The sequence below is a fragment of the Somniosus microcephalus genome, chromosome 1 (assembly GCF_052327205.1).
Source record: "Somniosus microcephalus isolate GS21.2 chromosome 1, FLI_Smic_1.0, whole genome shotgun sequence".
Classification (NCBI taxonomy): Eukaryota; Metazoa; Chordata; class Chondrichthyes; order Squaliformes; family Somniosidae; genus Somniosus; species Somniosus microcephalus.
The window spans coordinates 380,120,580-380,143,297 of record NC_140987.1 but is presented as its reverse complement, the minus strand read 5'-3'; the positions used below and the strand labels follow the sequence as shown (position 1 = coordinate 380,143,297).

The 22,718-nt window shown below is 41.8% G+C and overlaps 1 protein-coding gene across 2 annotated transcripts in view; it reads right to left on the bottom strand.

Annotated features, from left to right (window-relative positions):
• Window positions 1-4,480: 4,480 nt before the first annotated feature.
• Window positions 4,481-22,718, bottom strand: part of LOC147125021 (protein POF1B-like) — a 125,099-nt gene continuing 106,861 nt past the window's right edge. For both annotated transcript variants that reach the window (XM_085996144.1, XM_085996141.1), the window contains 5 exons: window positions 16,591-16,713; window positions 10,186-10,314; window positions 7,516-7,586; window positions 5,188-5,296; window positions 4,481-4,956 (listed from right to left, as the gene is read on the bottom strand). In XM_085996144.1, the coding sequence (XP_085852270.1) occupies window positions 5,194-5,296; window positions 7,516-7,586; window positions 10,186-10,314; window positions 16,591-16,713 (426 nt within the window). In that variant the 3' untranslated portion in view covers window positions 4,481-4,956; window positions 5,188-5,193. The remainder of the gene's footprint in view (window positions 4,957-5,187; window positions 5,297-7,515; window positions 7,587-10,185; window positions 10,315-16,590; window positions 16,714-22,718) is intronic.

Below are 22,718 nucleotides of genomic sequence, written 5' to 3'. Positions count from 1 at the left end.
CACTTGCCTTGTACCTATTTCAAATAGACTGGGTAAAGTTAGCAAATATACTACATCCACTGGTTCCCCTTTATCTACCCTGCTAGTTACATCCTCAACAAACTCTACTGTCTGTGCTCGGGGGAAAGAAATGCATTTTGGCTTTCTGGGTCTGGACTTTTTGTCAGCAATGAGCCCAAAAATTTGACATACCTACTACACCAGCAGAAGTGCGGCAGAGCGGGCTGTAAGTATACTGCACTGGCGGAGGTGCCGCCTTTTGGGTAAGACGTTAATATGATGCCCTGTCTGCTCTCTCAGCTGGACGTAAAAGATCCCATGGCACTATTTCGAAGAAGAGCAGGTGCGTTATCACCGGTGTCCTGGCCAATATTTATCCCTCAATCAACATAATAAAAACAGATTATCTGGTCATTATGACATTGTTGTTTGTGGGAGCTTGCTGTGTGCAATTGGCTGCCACGTTTCCTACATTACAACAGTGACTACACTTAAAAAGTACTTTATTGGTTGTAAAGCGCTTTGGGACATCCTGAAAGGCGCTATATAAACGCAAGTCTTTCTTTGCTTCTCCACTTCATGTTACCAAACTCAGCCTTCATACCCCTAAAGTTTCCTTGCCTATATCTGTATACTAGGTTATATTGTATTCCTGTGCTGTTTCTCGAAGTCAGATTGTTGAGGTATCCAACAGGCGGGACCTGCTGCATTCAGTTATGTCTTGTTTAATAGGAAGAAAAGTTTGCTTGCAGCCTACCATTATAAGAGTGAAAGAATTGAAACATGCACAACTGACGGTACAATGTTTATGGTGTGTGAATAGTTTCACTTGCCCCTTTAAGGGATCTTCAAAGGGCTAGTTGTCCTAATCGTCCCTTTGATTTTTTTCAAAATTTTAAGTTATTTTCACTAAACGCTCATTATATGGCTCCATTTTATCAGAGATGTAATTTGGTGCATAAATGTGTAATGTTCAGAAGAAAAACATGTTTACTCACCATGGGACTAGTTACAGTTTAGATTTGAAAATCTATTGCTTTAGACATTAGCTATATCCTCCATTTACTTTACAGCAAGGGCTGATGGGTGGCCTACATAACATAAGAAATCTGAGCAGGAGTAGGCCATACGGCCCCTCGATCCTGCTCCGCCATTCAATAAGATCATGGCTGATCTTTGACCTCACCTCCACTTTCTCGCCTGATCCCCATATCCGTTGACTCCCATAGAATCCAAAAATCTATCTCTCTCGGCCTTGAATATACTCAATGACTCAGCATCCACAGCCCTTTGGGTAGAGAATGCCAAAGATTCACAACCTGCTGAGTGAAGAAATTTGTCCTTCTCTGTCCTAAATGGTCGCCCCCTTATCCTGAGACTATGCCCCCTAGTTCTAGACTCTCCAGTTAGGGGAACCAGCCTCTCAGTATCTACCCTGTCAAGCCCTCAGAATCTTATGTGATCACCTCTCATTCTTCTAAATTCCAGAGAATATAGGCCCATTCTACCCAATTGCTCCTCATAGGACAATCCTCTCATCCCAGGAATCAATCTAGTGAACCTTTGTTGCACCCTCCTTTAAGGCAATATCCTTGCTCAGGTACAGAGACCAAAACTGTACACAATACTCCAGGAGTTGTCTCACCAAAGCCTTCGCTGCAAGACTTTCTTACTCTTGTACTCCAACCCCCTTGAAATAAAGACCAACATACCATTTGCCTTCCTAATTGCTTGCTGTACCTGCATATTAACTGTGCGTTTTGGGTAAAGGAACGCCCAAATCCCTCTGAACTCCAACACTTAATAGTTTCTCACCATTTAAAAAAGTTCTGCTGCACCCCACTAGTAACAGTCTGCCAACCTGAATATGAGCAGTTTATTCCTACTCTCTGTTTTCTGTCCTTTAACTAATTCTCTATCCATGCTAATAAATTACCCCAACCCCATGAGCTCTTATCTTGTCTTTTGTGGCACCTTATTGAATGCCTTTTGAAAATCCAAATATACTTTATCTACCCTGCTAGTTACATCCTCAACAAACTCTATTGTCTGTGCTTGGGGGAAAGAAATGCATTTTGGCTTTCTGGGTCTGGACTTTTTGTCAGCAAATAGTTCTGGGGAATGGGGGTCAATGCCCTTGGTGTTGTCCTGTTTTTTTCTCTTTGCAAGACTAATTTTTTGTAACCAGATTTCTTTATCTCCAGGTCTTGTGCATTTATTTTCCAATTTCCCTAATTTTTTCAACTTTTCCTTGGGAGGACTTCTCATTGTTTCAGTTATTTGCATATTCTGAATTTTTCCCACTATCTTTCTGTTTCCCTCGCTGAGATCCCAGCATTCCTTTAAACAGGTTTCAGGTCATTAAACCCATTAACTTTCTCTCTCTGTTAGGAGTATCTGTAGTTCCCCCCACCTTCTACTAAATTCCTGGTTTATCTTTCATTTTTGAGTTCTGAAAAAAAGGGTTACACTCAAAAATAATAATTTGTCTTTCCCCTAAATAAATGATGAGTGACCTTCTGTGCATTTCAAGCATTTTGTTTTTATTTCAGTTTTGACTTTTTTTTTTTAAAGTAGATGTTTAGTACCATCCAGCCCAGTCAGTATGCTGCACTAGTAGGTAGTCCCCGTGGGTGGAAGACATGAATACTGGAGTAGGGACATTCCCCTTCTAATAACATGCCTCATGATGATGCTTTAGATCCAGGCCACAGGGAATAGACGTGGCAGTTGGGGGTATCCTGATCCCCTTTAATTTTGCATTTTTTTTGATTGAATACATGTCTCACCAAGAAAATAGTTATGAAGCAGAATGGTGGCATGTCTGCCTGTTAGAAATAGGCATGAAACACCAGACTATAAAATCATACAATCGTACAGCGCAGAAAGAGGCTATTCAGCCCATCTTTGAAAGAGCTGTCCAATTCGTCCCACTCCCCTGCTCTTTCCCTGTAGCCATGCAAAAGTATATATCCAGCCTCTGTGAGCAGCATTAAAACATCAAACAGATGCGGAAAGCTGTCAATTTAGAACTACAAATGTAGAGTGCTATTTCGCAATTAGTTTCAAATTACAGGTATGAGTAGAATGAAACATAGCAACGGCAAATGTGCTTCGGAAGCCAGTCTTGGTTAATTTGGCATTAGAACAATGGTGAATGCATTGGCGTCCACGCCTAAAATCTAAAACTGTAAAAACACACAAGTAACAAACTGAGTCAAAAGGCATTTTTCTATAACATTTTTATTTTTTGAATTGCCCAGCTACATTTAGTTTCTGGCTTTGGTTACCTGCTGATTGGACAGGCAGCTTGGAAAAGCATCCAAGCACAGAATTGCCAAGTGATATAGAAATTCACCTATTCATATCAACTCCGAACAGAGCATTTTACTTCTCTCTTAATAAATTGTACAACACTCCAAGAGGGAATAATGAAGCTTAGCATGCAGAGCTAGATTCATACAATTGGCTAATGAATCTGTCCAGTATATTATTTAGATAAAACAGCCTGAGCTTCATCATCCATCAAATAGAAACTTAGGACTTGTACACACTTCATCCCCAATAGTAAAAAAAAAGTAACAGTCTACTTCTGATATTGCAAAGTTGCTTTTTTGCACTAAAAAAAACTATGAATTATGAGCAGACTGTATACAGAAAATAATTTCTTCAGCCATAAAGAGTAAACACAAAGCTCATTTTGCACTTTAATGCTCAGTTTGATTCTCAGATCATTAAAATTTGAATCCGATTAGTTTCACTCATGATAAATAATTGTTATTTTGAACAACCATGGTGGTTTGAATAGAACACATTTTTGATAGCTTCTACTCTTGGTGAAAGTAGAATGGTTGGTTGAAATCATCCTAGATATTGTAAATTAAGATGCATGAATTTTCAGGGAGCGTTGTTTAGTCCTTAACTGGCATAGAAGTCATTTTCTTAAATATAAATAGAATTTATATAATCTTCTGAATAATTTTGCTCTGCGTCACAAAAAAATTCTATACATTTTTTAAAGTCTATTTCTGAGGCCACTAAATTTTAGTCAATAATACTCACATAACTAAAATTCTTTACCAAAAATGCCAAACTTCTCTGAACTATTTTGCATAATCAAAACTCCTTCAGAACAAAAGGCCATCCATTTGTATAAAACATCTGATCTGTCATTGGCAATGCTTCCGTTCTTTGGCAAATATACTTTTCATGGAAATCAGAACAATCACAAATAAAAGGCAATGCTGTCCTGTGCATTGCTACTTCTAAATCAGTGTTGCCCAATAGAAATTGGTGATTAGCCACGTGCACTAATTTTAGTAGAAAACGCCTTGCATACATAAATACAGGTAGTTAACGAACATCTACCACGATTCCTTAACCAAGGAAGTAAAGCACTTGCATGCTCTGCTCTTTAATCTAACTTTGTTGTGTGTTTGTTAATAATAAAATGGTAAAAGTACACATGCTTGTGAATATGAGTGAGCTCACATGCCCAATTATGGTGTCTATTTCTCTTTTTTATTTACTAATCAGAAAGGCAATTAGCCACACGTGGCTAGTGGCTCACATATTGGACAACACTGTTCTAATTCATACCCTACCACTCTTTCTTATTACAGTTTACATGCTTTTAAGTCTTGACACCATACACCAAATTCCTACTTAACTTGAATACTAAATCTTATTTCATTCTTACATTGCAAGATAAAAAACAAAAGCCCTCACACCCAAAACCTCCAACATTTGCAGTAAACAGCAGTAAAAATAAGCTGAATTGACTAAAATAAACTGACACAAACCCATAAAAAAATTCAGCATATTTCAACTATTTTAACCTTTTTAATCACCGGGTGAAAAAGGACATCATAAAATGCTGAGTAATTTCCGTTTCAAAATAGTAAACACTGGCTACCCGAAGTATTCAATATGTCTTCAATTTCATGAAAAGAATTCCTAATGTGAAAACAAAAAAAAAGATTTTATGAAAGGTTATTCTGTAGAACAGTCCTTACCTACTGTGCAAATATATAACTAAGCATCTGCATTTTCAGCATTAACAAGTTTAAATGCTTCCACATTTCACGCATATTTTCTTCCTAAAAGCTTTCCAAGAATCACAGTGGACCAGCGTTTTGTTGGTCATTTAAAGGGTGAAAGAGCTAACTGAAGATAATATTAATGTACCTGTTTTTATATTCTGCCAGTCTTTTCAATGAAAACAGTCCGCACTTCTTTACTAGGTGAAGTCAGTTTGCTATCTTTCAAAAGGCCCAGTATTGGATAGTCAAGGTACCTATATTTATAAATAAAAAATTTAAATTATCCTTAAAGAGCCTGAGATTGCAAATCACATCTCAAATGAAACAAACAAAAAGGAATTGGAAAAGCAACGATGTATTAAAATGTATATTTTTGGCTCTTATTTCATGCAAACCTTGGTGGGTTGAGTAGAACTATAAAGGCAGCTAATACTCTGGGTAAGTATTTTTCACTGACTGATGAGAAATGGGCACTAAATTTACTTGATGCCATCAAATTTTTCATATAGTAATTTTAAATAGAATAACCAAAATGTTCTTTAGGCCTTAATCTTATCACTGTATACAGAAAGTGCAACATGATGAGACAGCTACTCACCTGCCTAGTGTTCTTAGCTTGTTTAGTCCAATAAAAATGACAGATTTGCATGCTGATTTGCTAAATCTAACGCCTTTTGGGACACTAAATCGTCTAAAAACGACAGAGATTGAGCAACCCCATACGTACCTCAGATCTTATTCTGAGACTAAGACCAAGTTAAAATAGTGGCACAGGCTTCAAACCCTTAACCTACAAGTATAAACAAACATGGCTACTTTTTTGGCCACTCATTGGCTGCTTACACACCCAGTTTTGCTTGTTCCTCTAATTTACTGAGGTGAATGACTGAAAAAATATGCTGTTTTTATACAAAAAATGTATATGCAAACACTGCATCTAATATAATGGGGTATTAGAGTGAAGAAATGTATGGATGAGTTCAGAACAAAATACAAACCCTTAACTGGGACCACCTTTTACTTCCCTGCATCAAGCTTAGGATCAGTTACCAACAATTTGTATTTATATCGCACCTTTAACGTCGTAAAATGTCCCAAGGCGCTTCACAGGAGCAATACCAAACAAAATTTGACACCGAGCCACATAAGGTGATATTAGGACCAAAAGCTTAGTCAAAGAGGTAGGTTTTAAGGAGTTTCTTAAAGTTGGAGAGGTTTAGGGAGGGAATTCCACAGCTTAGGGCCTCGGCAGCTGAAAGCACTGCTGCCAAAGGTGGAGCGATTAAAATCAGGATGCGCAGAATTGGAGGAGTGCAGAGATCTTAAAAGATTGTAGGGCTGATGGAGGTTACAGAGATAGGGAGGGACGAGGCCATGGAGGGATTTGTAAACAAGGATGAGAATTTTTAAATCAAGATGTTGCCAGACTGGGAGACAATGTAGGCCAGTGAGCACAGGGGTGATGGGTAAACGGGACTTGGTGCGAGTCAACTGTTCGGTAGTGAAGTACTTTTATTTTGTAAAATATATCACGTAAGCCTCAAGAAATGATCCACCCAAAGCCAGTGTTATTAGTTAGTAAAATCCTACAGACAGACACCACACATTCTTTTGATGTAATATCCATGTCACAGCAATAAGCATGAACACTGAATGAACACATCATTTGTTTGATACTTAGTTTTTGGTAGGCTTCCAAGAGCCAAAGGCATCATACAATAGCTCAAGATTTCAATTTCAGATCATAAGCATCGGTTGCAGGAAAAGTGAAGCCTGTGATGGCCAAACACCAGCTTGATCCACTGGGAGTCCTTGTGTTCTTCAATTGTACCAGTAGCACGTGCTTTTCCCAGCACTTATCTGTACGATACCCTCCCCTACCATTGAAAAATTGCCAGGGAAAGCACAGTTTTTTTTAATATAAAGGCAGTACATGCATGTAAGATGCACAAACAGCAGCTTGCTTGTATGTATTTTTAATTGAAGACTTCCTCCTATGCCCCCCAAAAATCTTCACACCATTGCAAATAGGTAATGTGATCACAGCTCAATATTCACACCACTGTTGAAATACTGTTGGTGCTGGAGAGGTAGCTGCAGTGTTAAGACAGAGTCATTTCTGTCATGGTTATCAGACTCTGATGAAGCTGCATTACTGACATATAAACAACCACTGTGGGTTATTTATACATCAGCAACACAGCCTCCTCAGTACAATAGCCCATGGGTGTTTAATTTGATATCTTTTGCATTAGTTTGATTGCTATGTGACAATTTGCATCAGTGATTTATATTTTGTTAACTTCTCAGAGGTCATACAAATTAAAGCAATTTCTACATTTGATTGGTTTTGATAAATACAGTTTAACTATTTGAATTGGATTACTGACAAGGAAATCAGTCTGCCAGTAACAGGTCGGTAATAACCCAAATAACCTTGTACTTTCTAAGCAATGTTGATAATATTGATTACCGCTTTGTGATGATTGTGTGTGTCACATTCTTGTCTGTCCCATGTGATGGAGATTTCAGTCTCCGGATTTCCTGGAAAAGAGATTAAAGGGATAAAGTTATCAGATTCAGCCTGGGATTTCAACCACGATCATTAATACCCGATACTGTCTCAATGTTCAGAAAGGCACTTTCTTCTCAGTGAGAACTGCTATCACTGAGGAAATCTTGCCATTGACTTCCTGCCATAGGAATCCCTTCTAAAGAATGTTATTTTGAGGAGATCCTGGTATTTGTTCCCCTTCCAAATAGAGTCTCACCATCTCATGATTTTGTTTAAATTAAGCAGCCAATGCCAGCCTACAGAAGGACCTGGATAACCTCTAAAAGTTTGGGCTGACAAGTGGTAGGTAACATTTGCACCCCACACTTGCCGAGTAATGACCATTTCCAACAAGAAAAAGCTCAGTCATCTCCCTGACCTTCAATGTCACCGCCATCACAGAGTACCCCACTAACAACGTCTTGGGTGTAACACTGACCAGAAGCTTAATTGGACCATCTATATCAACACTATGGGGGAGAAATTCGGTTGTTAGCGCCACCGATTAACGCCTAAAGAGGCACTAGCCAATATCCGGGCGGGCGCAAGGCGCCTAGCGCCTCGCCCCATATTAAGCATGCATTTAGCGCCGGCGCCCGCTCATGGGCGCAGGCTGATTATGACGTCATTTGAGTGTGCAACGCCTTTTGGGCGCCCCGGACCGGAAATTCAGTGGCGCCCCCCTCCGTAGCGCCTGGCGCTAATAGTGACAGCTTACCTGGACCTTACCAAGTCACTCTCGGGCTGGAGGAGCGTTATTTAAAGGGGACTGGTGTGGTTTAAAAGCGGCAGCCATTTTTGGAGCACAACTTCCTCGAGAGCTACAAAGAGTTGCTGAGCTGCACACTGAGAGCCATTTGACCACTGAGCCAGCGCAGACAGACGATCTTCAGCCTTCTGACCATCACCTTGCTGTTGGTGAGCCTTGACAACGGGCAACCTTCCTGTGGGCACTTATTATGGGGGCTGCATTGGAGGGGAACGTCCTGCTGCTGAATCATCTGGAATGGGCACTGAGATGCTGGGAGAGGGGGGCGGGCATGGCCGGGCATGGCCAGACGGAGGAGGGCCAACAGACATCGCCACGACAGACCTTACGCTGGCAGGGTTTTCCGACAGCAGTTTTCCTACATGAACATGCCGGAGGAGCAGTGTGTCAGAAGGCTGCGATTTAGAAAGGAGTTGGTGACTGAGCTGTGCCAGCTGCTTCAGCCAGATCTGCAGCCTCAGATAAGGTGCAGAACATCTCTGTCGGCGGCTGAGAAGATGCCTGCTGGCCTGAACTTCTACGCGAGCGGCTCTTCTCAGGCTGCGCATCAGAGGCTGATCAGAAGTAGCTTCTAGGCCCCTCTCATGGAATGCTTGCTGCCATTCCAAGAACAGGAATGGAACCGGTCTGATACCCCCCAAGCCTGTGAAGGGCAAGATGCATGTAAATAGCAGGCATGGCCATTGTAAATGAAGAAAGTGTTTCATTACTCAAAATGTGGTTCCTTCAAACATGAGAAAGCTATGGCAACAGAAAGCAAAACTAATACACTGATACATAACTGCCTCTCACACCCGGGAGACTGTCCAAAACATAAATCACATTCCGACCATCTTCCTTGGCCTTGATTCCACTGCGCCAACCAAAGCATCCAATGCCCCATCAGTGAGGCGTTCCGCCCTCTGCCTCACCCTTTCCATGTCTTGCTAGGCTGCTGCGCCACAGGTAGGCTCCCACCGCTTTGAAGGCCTACAAGGCAGTGAGTGTGTCTGGTGATGCCAATTGACCTGCCCCTTTAAGAGCTGGCCGGCGCCAGTGTGTCTCCGGGAAAGTGATTATTGACAGCACCCTCGCTGCGCCCCGCCGCGGCGAAATTGGGTTGTGCCGCCGGGTTAGCGCCTTAGGAGTAGCGTGCAGCGCCTGATTTAGCGCCGCAATCACCTTTAGGGGCGCTGCAACCCAATATCGCACTGGGTGGCGCTAAATTGCGCTAAACTTTGCGCATCGCCAGGACTAGCGTCCCAAATGTGGCTATACCGAATTTCTAGGCCAATGGCTGCAAAAGGAGGCAAAGGCTGCTTTGAAAGTTAGCAAGGGAATCCAGTACTGAAAGGGTTAAGAATCACATGAAGGAGAAATAGAATTAGGGAGAATGGGGTAAAATGCCCCATTTATGTTTGCACCAGGAGTGAATTTGCTGCAATCTGCTCCAGGTACAGAGGTAGAAACACAATAAAAATATAGCAGTTCCAATTATACGGTTCCTCGCGGTAGGGGCAGTGGCACTAGTTAGAATTTATAGTTAGTGACACTGAAAGCATTTGGCAAAGCTTGGACTGATGCCAGCAGGATGATGTCAGGCACATTTGATAGTACCTTGTTAGCAATCTGATACCAAGAAACTAGTGCTTGGTTGGTGATTCTAAATTTTGATCCCTACCTATGTGCCATCCCGACACTCCATTCCATAGAACACTGCAATGCTAATCTAGAGCCATGATACCAGGTGTTGCGCCACAGTGGACTCTGTACTGGATTCTTTATTACACTGGCGTGACAGTGTCAATGAAACCAAAGAGAAGCCACGGGACCTTACTCACCTCATTCTTTTGTTTGATGATGGCCTCCTTCTCACTTAGGCTATTACTGTATTGCATCAATTTTATTTGCAAGCTGCTGGAACTGTCTTGTCCCGATGACATTTCACGTTTCATATTACTGATTTCTGACTAAAAGAGAACAATAAGTTATATTAAAAGAGTCAGAGCCACAGCTCATACCTGAACAATGAACCTTCTCCAGAGAAGGAACATCACAACAGCGCCAGTTAACTTCAGCTTTTTCCCATTTTTTTTTTTTAAACAGTATTTTTACAGCGAAATTGTTACTGCTGTTGGAAACCCTAATAACTAGATTAAATTTGTTTTAAATTGCAATTTCTTTACACATTTAGGTCCCCAGTCCTTTGCCTACACCAATCTACCTTCAAATAAAAACATAGGAGACTGGGCTGGTCAATAATCATCATCAACCTGCATTCATACAGTGCCTTTAACATAGAAAAACATCTCAAGGCACTTCACAGAGGTCTAATTAAAAAAGTGGATGGCGAGCCAAAGGAGGAAATATTAGGAGGGGTGTCCAAAAGCTTGGTCAAAGAAGGGGGGCTCAAAAGAGGAGAGGGATGTGGAGATTCCTGAGCGTGGACCTAAGCTGTTGAAGGCAGGCTATCTATGGTGGTGTGAAGATAGGGGGGATACACAAGTGTCCAGAGTCAGAGGAATGGAGAGTTTAGGGCGGTGGGGAGGAGGGTGGAGGAGGTTACAGAGATAGGGAGGAGTGAAGCCATTAAGGGATTTAAACAAGAGGAAGAGAAGTTTTAATTTGAAGCACTTTGGAGACAATAAGGACAGGTGTGATGGGTGAGCAGGATTGGTGTGGTAGTTTGCAAGGACAGAGGGGTCAAGAGTGTTCTTGAGGGGGGATTAATGATGGTGGACTTGAAAGGAATGGACACAGTACCTGAGAAGAAGGAACCATTAACAATGCCAGATAGCATGGCGGCCAGGTGTGGAAATTGGGTGGTCAGCACATTAGTGGGAATGGGGTCAAGGAAGCAGGAGCTGGGTCTTAATGAGAAATGTGTACTGGATATGTGTGTTCTAAAATGTGAATAAAAGGCAAAATGGAAAAGGGGTGGGGGTGGGGCGGGTTAGCCCTGATAATAAAGGATGGGATAATGACAGTAGAGAGAAAGGATCTTGGCTCAAAAAATCAAGATGTAGAATCGGTTTGGGTGGAGCCAAGAAACAACAAAGGGCAGAAAACACTGGTGGCAGTAGTTTATTGACCCACTAACAGTAGTTGTAGTGTCAGGCAGAGTATAAATCAAGAAAGTAGAGGTGCATATAACAAGGGTAATGTAGTAATCTTGGGGGACTTTAATCTTTATGTAGACTGAGCAAACCAAATTTGCAGTTATAGTGTGGAGGACGAGTTCATGGAATGTTTTCTAGATCAGTATGTCGAGGAACCAACTCGAGAACAGGCTATTTTAGATCTAGTATTGTGCAACGAGCAAGGGTTAATTAATAAAGTTGTAGTAAAGGAGCCACTCAGGAAGAGTGATCATATTATAGAATTTTATATTGAGTTTCAGAGTGATTTAGTTAAGTCTGAAACTAGGATCTTAAATCTGAACAAAGCAAACTACGTAGGTATGAGGGGCAAGTTGGCTAACGCAGATTGGGAAACTAGATTAAAAGCTATGATGGTTAATAAGTAATGGCAAACATTTAAAGAATTCATTCATAATTCGCAAAGAATATACATTCCCCTAAGGAATAAAAACACCACAAGAAAAGTGGTCAAACTGTAGCTAATAAGAGAAGTTAATGATAGTATTAGATTAAAGGAAGAGGCCTATAATTTTGCCAAAAAGAGTAGTAAGCCTGAGGATTGGGAGGATTTTAGAATTCAGCAAAGGATGACCAAGAAATTGATAAAGAAAAAGAGAATGAGAGTAAACTAGCAAGAGACATAAAAACAGATTGTAAAACCTTCTATAGGTATGTAAAAAGGAAAAGAATAGCGAAAGTAAACGTGGGTCCCTTAAAGGCAGAGACAGGAGAAATTATAATGGCATAGGCATTAAACAAATACTTTGTATCTGTCTTCACGGTAGAAGACACAAAAAACATTCTGGAAATAGTGGAGAACCAGGGGTCTAGCGAGAGTGAGGGAACCATAGTGCTGGACAAATTAATGGGACTAAAAGTCGATAAATCTCCTCGACCTGATGGCATACATCCTAGGGTTTTAAAAGAGATGGCTGCAGAGATAGTGGATGCATTGGTTTTGATCATCCAGAATTCCCTAGATTCTAGAACAGTCCATGTGGATCAGAATGTAGCAAACATAACCCCGCTGTTCAAGAAAGGAGGGAGAGAGAAAACAGGGAACTATAAGCCAGTTAGCCTGACAGTAGTAGGGAAAATGCTAGAATATATTAGGGATGTGGTAACAGGGCACTTAGAAAATAATAATAGGACTGGGCAGAGTCAATGTGGATTTATGAATTGTATTTGACAAATTAGAGTTTTTTGAGGACGTAACTAGCAGGGTAGATTAGGGGGAACCAGTGGATGTAGTGTATTTGGATTTTCAAAAAGCATTCGATAAGGTGCCACACAATTGGTTATTACACAAAATTATGGCTCATGGGATTGGGGATAATATATTAGCATAGCTTAAGGATTGGTTAATGGACAGAAAACAGAGTAGGAATAAACGGGTCATTTTTGGGTTGGCAGGCTGTTACTAGTGGGGTACCGCAAGGATCAGTTCTTGGGCCTCAGCTATTTTCAATCTATATTCGTGACTTAGATGAGGGGACCGAGTGTAATGTATCCAAGTTTGCTGATGATAAGCGGCGAGGAGGATGCAAAGGGATATAGACAGGTTAAATGATTGGGCAAGAACATGGCAGATGGAATATAATGTGGAGAAGTGTGAAGTTATCCACTTTGGTAGGAAAAATAGAAATGCAGAATATTTTTTAAATGGTGAGAGGCTGGGAAATGTTGGTATTCGGAGGGACCTGGGTGTCCTGTACACGAATCACAGAAAGTTAACATGCGCAGGTACAGCAAGCAATTGGGAAAGCAAATGATACATTAGCCCTTATTACAAAGGGATTGGAATATAAGAGTAGGGAAGACATACAGTTGTATAGGGCCTTAGTGAAACCACACCTGGAGTACTTTGTCAACAGTTTTGGTCTCCTTACCTAAGAAAGGATATACTTGCCTTAGAGAGAGTGCAACAAAGGTTCACTAGACTGATTCCTGGAATGAGGGGATTGTCTTATGAGGAGAGATTGAGTAGAATGGGCCTATATTTCCTAGTGTTTAGAATAATGAGAGGTGATATCATTGAAACATATAAATTTCTTAAATGGCTTGACAGGGTAGATGCTGGGAGGATGTTTCCCCTGGTTGGGGAGTCTAGAACTAGTGGTCACAGTCTCAGAATAAGAAGTTGGCCATTTAGGACTGAGATGAGGAGAAATTTCTTCACTCAGCGGGTTGTGAATCTTTGGAATTCTCTACCCCAGAGGGCTGTGGAAGCTCAGTTGTTGAGTATATTCAAGACAGAGATTGATGGATTTTATGGTACTAAGGGACTCAAGGGATATGGGGATAGTGTGGGAAGGTGGAGTTGGGGTAGATCAGCCGTGATCTTACTGAATGGCAGAGCAGGCTCAAAGGGCCAAATAGCCTTCTCCTGCTCCTATTTCTTATGTTCTTATGAAACAAATAAATCTTTTTTTTTTCTTTTTAAAAGCTATTACTTCAAAGTACAGTCACAGAACCAGACAGGTAATTACGTTACCAAAAATTATGTTGGATTCAGCAAAATTAGCAAGCAAATCAGATATCTGCAGTATGGGTGGGGAGGGAAGAAGGAGAGATGAGTGACTAAGGGACATTAAAACCAATGTGTAGTACCTCATGAAAAGGTAATTCATGTGAAACTGTTTTGCAGACTTCATATCCATTAAGTTGTCCACTACCAAACTTCATATACACAATATGGTGTGATGTATGAACAGGTATCATGACACCATAATCAAGGAACAGTCCTGCTGCTCACAGTGCACTATGGAACAAGTAATGCAATTCAGCAGCAAAAGCTTTTTATAAAGTCTCAACAGAATCTTTTCTATCTAAAAGTAAATCACAACACTGGTGTGTACAAGTGTTGCTCATTTTTTTAAATTAATGTAAACTATATTTACTGTTTACACAATTACTGTTAAAAGGAATCAACTACACACACATTAATAGCCCTGGGCCTGCCCCGGCAGTTAATGAATGGCAGTAAATCTTCATTAACTGAAGGAATGGCGTGCAAAAAGGGAGAGCATCTTAATAATATGTATAAGCTGAACCATTAAGAGTGAGTCAGTTAATTGTTCAGTGTGAGTGAGTCATAGGAACAGGAGTAGGCTATTCAGCCTCTCGAGCCTGTTCCGCCATTCAATAAGATCATGGCTTATCTGTATCCTAACTCCATTTACCTGCCTTGGTTCCCTTAATATCCTTGTCCAGCAAAAGTCTATCGCTTTCAAATTTAAAATTAATTGAGCTAGCATCTACTGCTTTTGGTAGGAGAGAGTTCTACACTTCTACCACCCTTTACATGAAGACGTGTTTCTTAACTTCTCTCTGAATGGCCTGGCTCTGATTTTAAGTTTATGTCCCCTTGTCCTAGACTCCCCACCAGCAAAAAAAGATTGTTTCTATTAACCCTATCAATTCCTTTCAAAATCCTAAAAATCTCAATCAAATCACCCCTTAACCTTCTATATCCCAGGGAATACAAGCAGAGTTGATGTAATCTCTCTTAATCTAACCCTTGGAGCCCTGGTAACATTCTGGAGAATCTGCACTGCACTCCTTCTATGGCCAATATATCTTTTCTATGGTGAGGTGCCCAGAACTATACACAGTACTCCAGGTGTGGTCTAACCAGGGCTTTGTACAGCTGCAGCAAAAATTCCTCCCCTTTATATTCTAGCCCTATAGTTATAAAGGCTAACATTCCATTAACCTTTTTGATTATTGTTTGTACCTAACTACTACATTTTAGTGATCTGCATACATGGACCCCTAAATCTCTTTGGACCCCCACTGTTCCTAGCTTTTTACCATTTAAAAATACTCAGATCTAGCCTTTTTCCCCATTTACTTAATCTATCAATGTTTCTTTGTAATTTTATGCTCCCATCTACACTACATGCCACCTATATTTGTGTCCTTGGCAAACTTAAATATATGGCTCTCTAATGCATTACCTAAGTCATTAATAAACAGAGTGAATTGTTGAGACCCCAGTACAGATCCTTGTGGGACACCACTAGTCACTTCTTTCCAATTTGAGTACTACCGCCGAACCAATCTCCGAACCAGGTCAATCATTTGTCTTCAATTCCATGTGCTTTAATTTCAGCTAACAGTCTCTTATGTAGGACCTTATCAGTTGCCTTCTGGAACTAAATATAAACTACATACATAGACATTCCCCTGTCTACTATACTTACTTCTTCAAAAAATTCAATTAGGTTAGTTAGACATGACCTACCCTTTACAAATCCATATTGGTTCTCTCTAATCAGCTCAAATTTCTCCAAGTGCTCAATCACTCTGTCCTTAATTATAGATTCTAATAACATCCCTACAACAGATGTTAGTCTAACAGGTGTATAATTTCCTGGTTTTGATCTCTCATCTATCTTAAATAATGGAGTTACATTTGTAATTGTCCAATCTAAAAGGGACAATTCCTGAATCGAGAATGCTTTGGAAGATTATGGTTAAAGCACCTGCAATTTCCTCACCTACTTCCTTTAAAATCCTGGGGTAGAAACCATCAGGTCCTGGGATTTGTCAGTCTTTAATGCCATTATTTTTTTTAAGTACTGTTTCCTTGCTTACTTTAACTTTAGTCGTTGATTCTGCTTTCCCTACTGTAAAGACTGACACAAAGTCATTATTCAGCAAGTCTGCCATTTCCTTATTTTCATTTGCAATATTACCTGCATTTGTTTTTAAAGGGCCCACAATACCCTTGACTACCCTTTTTCTTACACTTTTGTGTTAGTTGGCCAATGAGAGTGAGACATTTTAATTGGCCAGTGAATTCTATAACTGAAAAATATAATCAAGGTCAATGTATTTTGTTATGACGATCTGGAATGCACTGCCTGAAGGAGTGGTGGAAGCAGATTCAATAGTAACTTTCAAAAGGGAATTGGATATATACTTAAAAAGGGAAAAATGCAAGGCTATGGGGAAAGAGCTGGGGAGTGGGACTAATTGGGTAGCTCTTTCTGTGCTATAAGATTCTATGTTTTGTATTTCCAATTTCGAATGTGGGCTTAAAAATAAGATAGTGATCATGTTATATTGAAAAGAGTGACAGCAAGAAAATAATTTCTGTACCCTCAAAGAACCGATCTCCTTGTCCTTTTCTTCACGCAGCTTGTTGACCATTTCGTAGTAATTATTTGAGATTTCCATACTAAATATCGAGCTGGAGGATTGACTTGATGGACTCTTGGACAGCTGTAAACAGCAAGTATTATAATCAATGTTGTCAGAATGGACTGTTTGATCAGATTCAAATCATTTAGTATCAAACATCTGAATTAAAACAAACCAGGCTGTATTCTTTAGCATTATATTTTGTGCATGTTACACACATTGCTTAAAATGGTAATCCTGCCACAGGAAGTATCTGGCAACTGTTTTCAGTTTGTGTACTTGTAACAAAAATTATTTCCCCAACTCATTGATGTAATTCCTATCATTCTATGGGCTGCTCCATCCTGTGCCACCAGACTCCATTTCAATCTTCCACTTTGGTTTACTTTCACTTCAGTTTTGCCAGTGACATCTCCTCGTGGCTGGAGGAGAACTTGGAGTGGGAGAGGGAGGATCCAATTGTCGTGGTTCTGCTGAGGGAATTTGAGGAGCTACGATCCAAATTAAAATGCAGAACCTCACAGGTAATAATCTCTGGATTGTTACCTGAGCCACGCGCAAATTGGCATAGGGACAAACAGATTAGAGGTTTAAATGCATGGCTCAAAGAGTGGTGCATGAGGAAGGGGTTTCCGTTCATGGGGCACTGGCACCAGTACTGGGGAAAGAGGGAGCTGTTCCGTTGGGATGGGCTCCACACAAACCGGGCTGGGACAGTGTTCTGGCGAACCGAATAACTAGGGCAGTAGACAGGGCTTTAAACTAATGAGGGAGGGGGGAGGATTCAGGAAATAGTCAATTTTAAAACAGCAAGCTAAGTCAAGGCTCTAGAACAGAGTAGAGTTTTGGGTAAAAATAAGCAGAGTGGGTAACAAAGATAATGGCCCAGAACTTGGTGTCGGGGGCTTGCCGCGCGTGCAAGCCCCCGATCTGCACTCACCCTGCGCGCTGACATCTGAAGCCCGGGCCTGCTTGCATTTCCTGTCACAGGCCCGGTTCAGATGTCAGCGCGCAGTGCTTACCTGATCCAGCGGCGTAGTTAGTGCGATGTGCCGGCTGGGATCAGGTGAGCACTGTACAACCAATCAGGGGAGGGGAAGGTTCATTCAGGAGTTTGAGAGTAAGAACTGTCAAACTCATGAAAACTACGGGGGCCCAAAACACTATTTAAACTTTAAATAAAAATTTAAAAAACATCCCAATCATTAAATGAAGTATAAATAAGTTTAAAAAAAAATAATTTAAACAATTTTTTTTTTGAAAAAAATAAATTTTTAATAAAAAGGGTCTAAAACTAAACTTACCTTATTGTAGATTCTTTAAAATAATAAACCTGTGGGGAAAAAAAAATTCTAAATTACACTAAAACACCACTTACCTGTAAAAATAAATACTTACGTGTGCTTTTTACAAGCGTAAAGACCGGAGGCCTTTAGACATGCGCAAATCCCCCAAAACAGAGGAAATCCAAGACGCACGCGCTGCCCCCTACAGCGCACGCGCTAGCCTCTTCACCTCTTGGGTTAGAGGAGAGGAAATGCCAGTTTTCAGCGCATGCGCTGTGCATGCTAAAAACCGGCATTTCCTCCGGCCAGACGCGCGAGTACCCCTTCCGTACTCACGCGTTTGGGGAGGAATTACTGCCCCATTAAGGCATCAGCGACTAAGATGGTGCCGGGTAAATATAGAAATAATTCAATGCTAAAGGCACTATATCTGAGTGCGCGAAGCATTTGCAACAAAATAGATGAATTACTAACACAGATAGAAATGAATAGGTTTGATCTAATAGCCATTATGGATATGTGGTTGCAAAGTGGCCAAGGTTGGGAACTAAATATTCCAGGATATTTAAATTTTAGAAGAGATAGGCAACATGGAAAAGAAGGAGGGGTAGCTCTGATAATAAAGGATGGGAGAGAGAAAGGCCTAAAAATTCGGTTGCTTTGCGCCTCCCGGGCAAAGCAAGTAACGCCCGGGTGCGGCGCCGCCAGCGCCTCCCGCGAAATTTAGCGGGAGGTTAGCGACGGCCATAACCGTTAGTGCCCTGCGCCGCTTGTGCCCCGGCCACGATCTTCAGTAGCGCCCCCTGACTTACTGACGGACATTATGTCCGACGGGGCCAGGGGGGCCTACCTGCGGCTGGGGCGGCACTAATTAAAGGCGAGGTGCTGGGCAACCATTTTTGTTGCTGGCCGCCTGCCAGCACCCCCACAGGGTGCCGGCTGTGCTCCGTGAGCCTGGCACAGCTCTTTTGCTGACACTCCGATCCCTGGTGGCCCAGCTGGGCCCCGGGTCGCGCTGCGCAAGGTCCCTCCCCTTTAAGAAGGGGAGGAAGGACTGCAACCGCAGCACAACGTGACGCAGCGCCCCAAGAGGGAGGCGGGGCGCTTCTAATAGAGCCCCGCTTCCCTCTTGGGGCACCAGCGATGAATTTCGGATAATTTTTTCTGGACGCACAGCGCCCCGGCGAAGTTAGCGCCCCAGAGGGGGCGTGACTCAATTTTTCCCCCAAAGGATCTTATCTCTGAAAATCAAGAAGTAGAATCAGTTTGGTTGGAGCTAAGAAACAGCAAGGGACAGAAAACATTGGTGGAAGTTGTTTATAGGCCCCCAAACAGTAGTTGTAATGTAGGGCAGAGTATATATCAGGAAATTAGAGGCGCATGCAACAAGGGTAATACAGTAATCATGGGTGACTTTAATCTACATATAGACTGGGCAAACCAAATTTGCAGTAATAGTGTGGTGGGCAAATTCATGGAATGTAGGCAAGATAGTTTTCTAGATCAGTATGTTGAGGAACCAACTAGGAAACAGGCTATTTTAGATCTAGTATTGTGCAACCAGCAAGGGTTAATTAATAACTTTGTAGTAAAGGGGCCTTTAGGGAAGAGTGACCATAATATGATAGAATTTTATATCGAGTTTGAAAGTGATTTAGTTAAATCTGAAACTAGGGTCTTAAATCTAAACAAAGCAAACTACGTAGTTATGAGGGGCGATTTGGCTAAGGTAGATTGGGAAACTATATTAAAAGGTATGATGGTAGAAAAGCAATGGCTAGCATTTAAAGAATTAATACACAATTTACAACAAATATACATTCCTTTAAGGCACAGAAACCCCACAGGAAAAGTGGTCCAACCGTGGTTACCAAGAGAAGTTAAAGATAGTATTAGATCAAAGGAAGAGGCTTATAAAGTTGCCAAAAAGAGTAGTAAGCCTGAGGATTGGGAGGGTTTTAGAATTCAGCAAAGGAGGACCAAGAAATTGATAAAGAAAGGGAAAATAGAATGAGAGTAAACTAGCGAGAGACATAAAAACAGACTGTAAAAGCTTCTATAGGTATGTAAAAAAGAAACGATTAGCAAAAGTAAATGTGGGGTCCTTACAGGCTTAGATAGGAGAAATTATAATGGGGAATAAGGAAATGGCAGAGAATTTAAACATGTACTTTGTGTCTGTCTTCACGGAAGAAGACAAAAAACTTCCTGGAAATAGTGGAGAACTAAGGGTTTAGCGAGAATGAGGAACTGAAAGAAAATAGTATTAGTAAAAAAAAATAGTACTGGAGAAATTAATGGGATTGAAAGCCAAAAAGATCCCCTGGTCCTTATGGCCTACATCCTAGGGTTTTGAAAGAGGTGGCTTTAGAGATGGTGGATGCATTGGTTGTCATTTTCCAAAATTCCATAGATTCTAGAATGGTTCCCATGGATTGGAAGGTAGCAAATGTAACCCCACTGTTTAAGAAAGGAGGGAGAGAGAAAACGGGGAACTACAAATCAGTTAGCTGGACATCAGTAGTAGGGAAAATGTTAGAATCTATTATTAAAGACATGGTAGCAGGGCACTTAGGGTAAAAATTGGGTAGCTATCTTCGCCGGGGCGCTAATTTTAGCGCCCCCCGCAGCTGATTTTCCAAGAGGGGCGCTACTGGAAGCGCCCCGCATCCCTCTTGGGGCACTGCGAGTCAATATTGCGGCGCTATGTGCTGCGGTACTACAGGCCTTTCTCCCCTTATTAAAGGGGAGGGGCCTGGTGGAGTGCATCCCGGCGCCCAGCTGGGCCACCAGGGATCAGAAGTGCCGGCAAACGAGCCCAGCACTCAAGGAGTGCCGGGCTCACGGAGAGCAGCCAGCACCCCGCGGGAGGGGGGAGATTCGCGGGGGCCGGGGACAGCAACGGGTGCAGGTGCTGGCAGGTGGCCAGCAACAAAAATGGCCACCCGTCACCTGCCCTTTAACTAGCGCCTCCCTGGCCGCAGGTAGACCCCCCTGACCTCGGCGGACATAGCGTCCGTCGGTAAGTCGGGGGGCCCCACCCAATATTACAGCCGAGGCGCAAGCGGGTCGTGAACAGAGCACTGCGCATGGCGATAATGTCATCACCGGCATCGCTGCGCCATGCGGCGCTGACCGTTAGCGCCGCTGCTAACCTCCTGCTGAATTTCGCAGGAGGCGTTACAGGCGCCGTGTCTAGGTGCTAGTTGATTTGTGCCCCTTTAGCGCCCTAGGCAAATCAACCGAATTTAGCCCCTTTAGAGAATAATAATAGGATTGGGCAGAGTCAACATGGATTTATGAAAGGGGAATCGTGTTTGACGAATCTGTTAGAGATTTTTGAGGTTGTAACTAGAAGAATAGATAAGGGGGAACCAGTGGATGTGGTGTATTTAGATTTTCAGAAGGCATTCGATAAAGTGCCACACAAGAGGTTATTAAACAAAATTAGGGCTCATGGGATTGGCGGTAATATACTAGCATGGATTGAGGATTGATTAACGGGCAGGAAACAGAGAGTAGGAATAAACGGGTCATTTTCGGGTTGGCAGGCTGTAACTAGTGGGCTACCACAAGGATCAGTGCTTGGGCCTCAGCTATTCACAATCTATATCAATGATTTGGATGAGGGGACCAAATGTAATATACCCAGTTTGCTGATGATACAAAGCTGGGTGGGAATGTGAGTTGTGAGGTGGATACAAAGAGGCTTCAAAGAGATATAGACAAGCTAAGTGAGTGGGCAACAATGTGGCAAATGTAATATAATGTGGAGAAATATGAAGTTATCCACTTTGGTAGGAAAAATAGAAAAGCAGAATATTTTTAAATGTTGAGAGATTGGTGTTCAGAGGGACCTGGGTATCCTTGTACACAAATCACTGAAAGTTAACATGCAGGTACAGCAAGTAATTAGGAAAGCAAATGGTATGTTGGCCTTTATTACAAGAGGATTTGAGTATAAGAGTAAAGACATCTTACTGCAATTATACAGGGCCCTGGTGAGACCACACCTGGAGTACTGTGTACAGTTTTGGTCTCCTTACCTAAGGAAGGATATACTTGCCATAGAGGGAGTACAACAAAGGTTCACCAGACTGGTTCCTGGGATGGGGGGATTGTCCTATGAGGAGAGATTGAGTAGACTAGGCCTATATTCTCTAGAGTTTAAAAGAATAAGAGATGATCTCATTGAAACATATAAAATTCTTACAGGGTAGATGCAGGGAGGATGTTTCCCCTGGCTGGGGAGTCTAGAACCAGGGGTCATAGTCTCAGAATAAGGGGTTTGCCATTTAGGACTGAGATGAGGAGAAATTTCTTCACTCAGAGGGTTGTGAATCTTTGGAATTCTCTACCCCAGAGGGCTATGGAGGCTCAATTGTTGAGTATTTTCAAAACAGAGATCGATAGATTGGTTTTTGGATATTAAGGGAATCAAGGGATATGGAGATAGTGCAGGAAAGTGGAGATGAGGTAGAAGATCAGCCATGATCTTATTGAATGGCGTAGCAGGCTCGAGGGGCCAAATGGCCTACTCCTGCTCTTATTTCTTATGTTCTTATCACTTTTTACCTCTCTCCCGCTTCAGCCCTGGCAGAGGCTGCCAATGAATGCAATGCATTTTGAGTTTGTCCAAATGCTTTAATAACATTTAGCCCCCTTTTTTGTCACCTGTCTTTAATTGTCCAGTCCCACCCCTGGGTTACCTGCCTGCTCATATACAAAGCTGCACCTGAAGTCAACAGAAAAGAAAATTGGGTGGGATGTAAATCGGACAGTCGATTCGCTATCACCTAT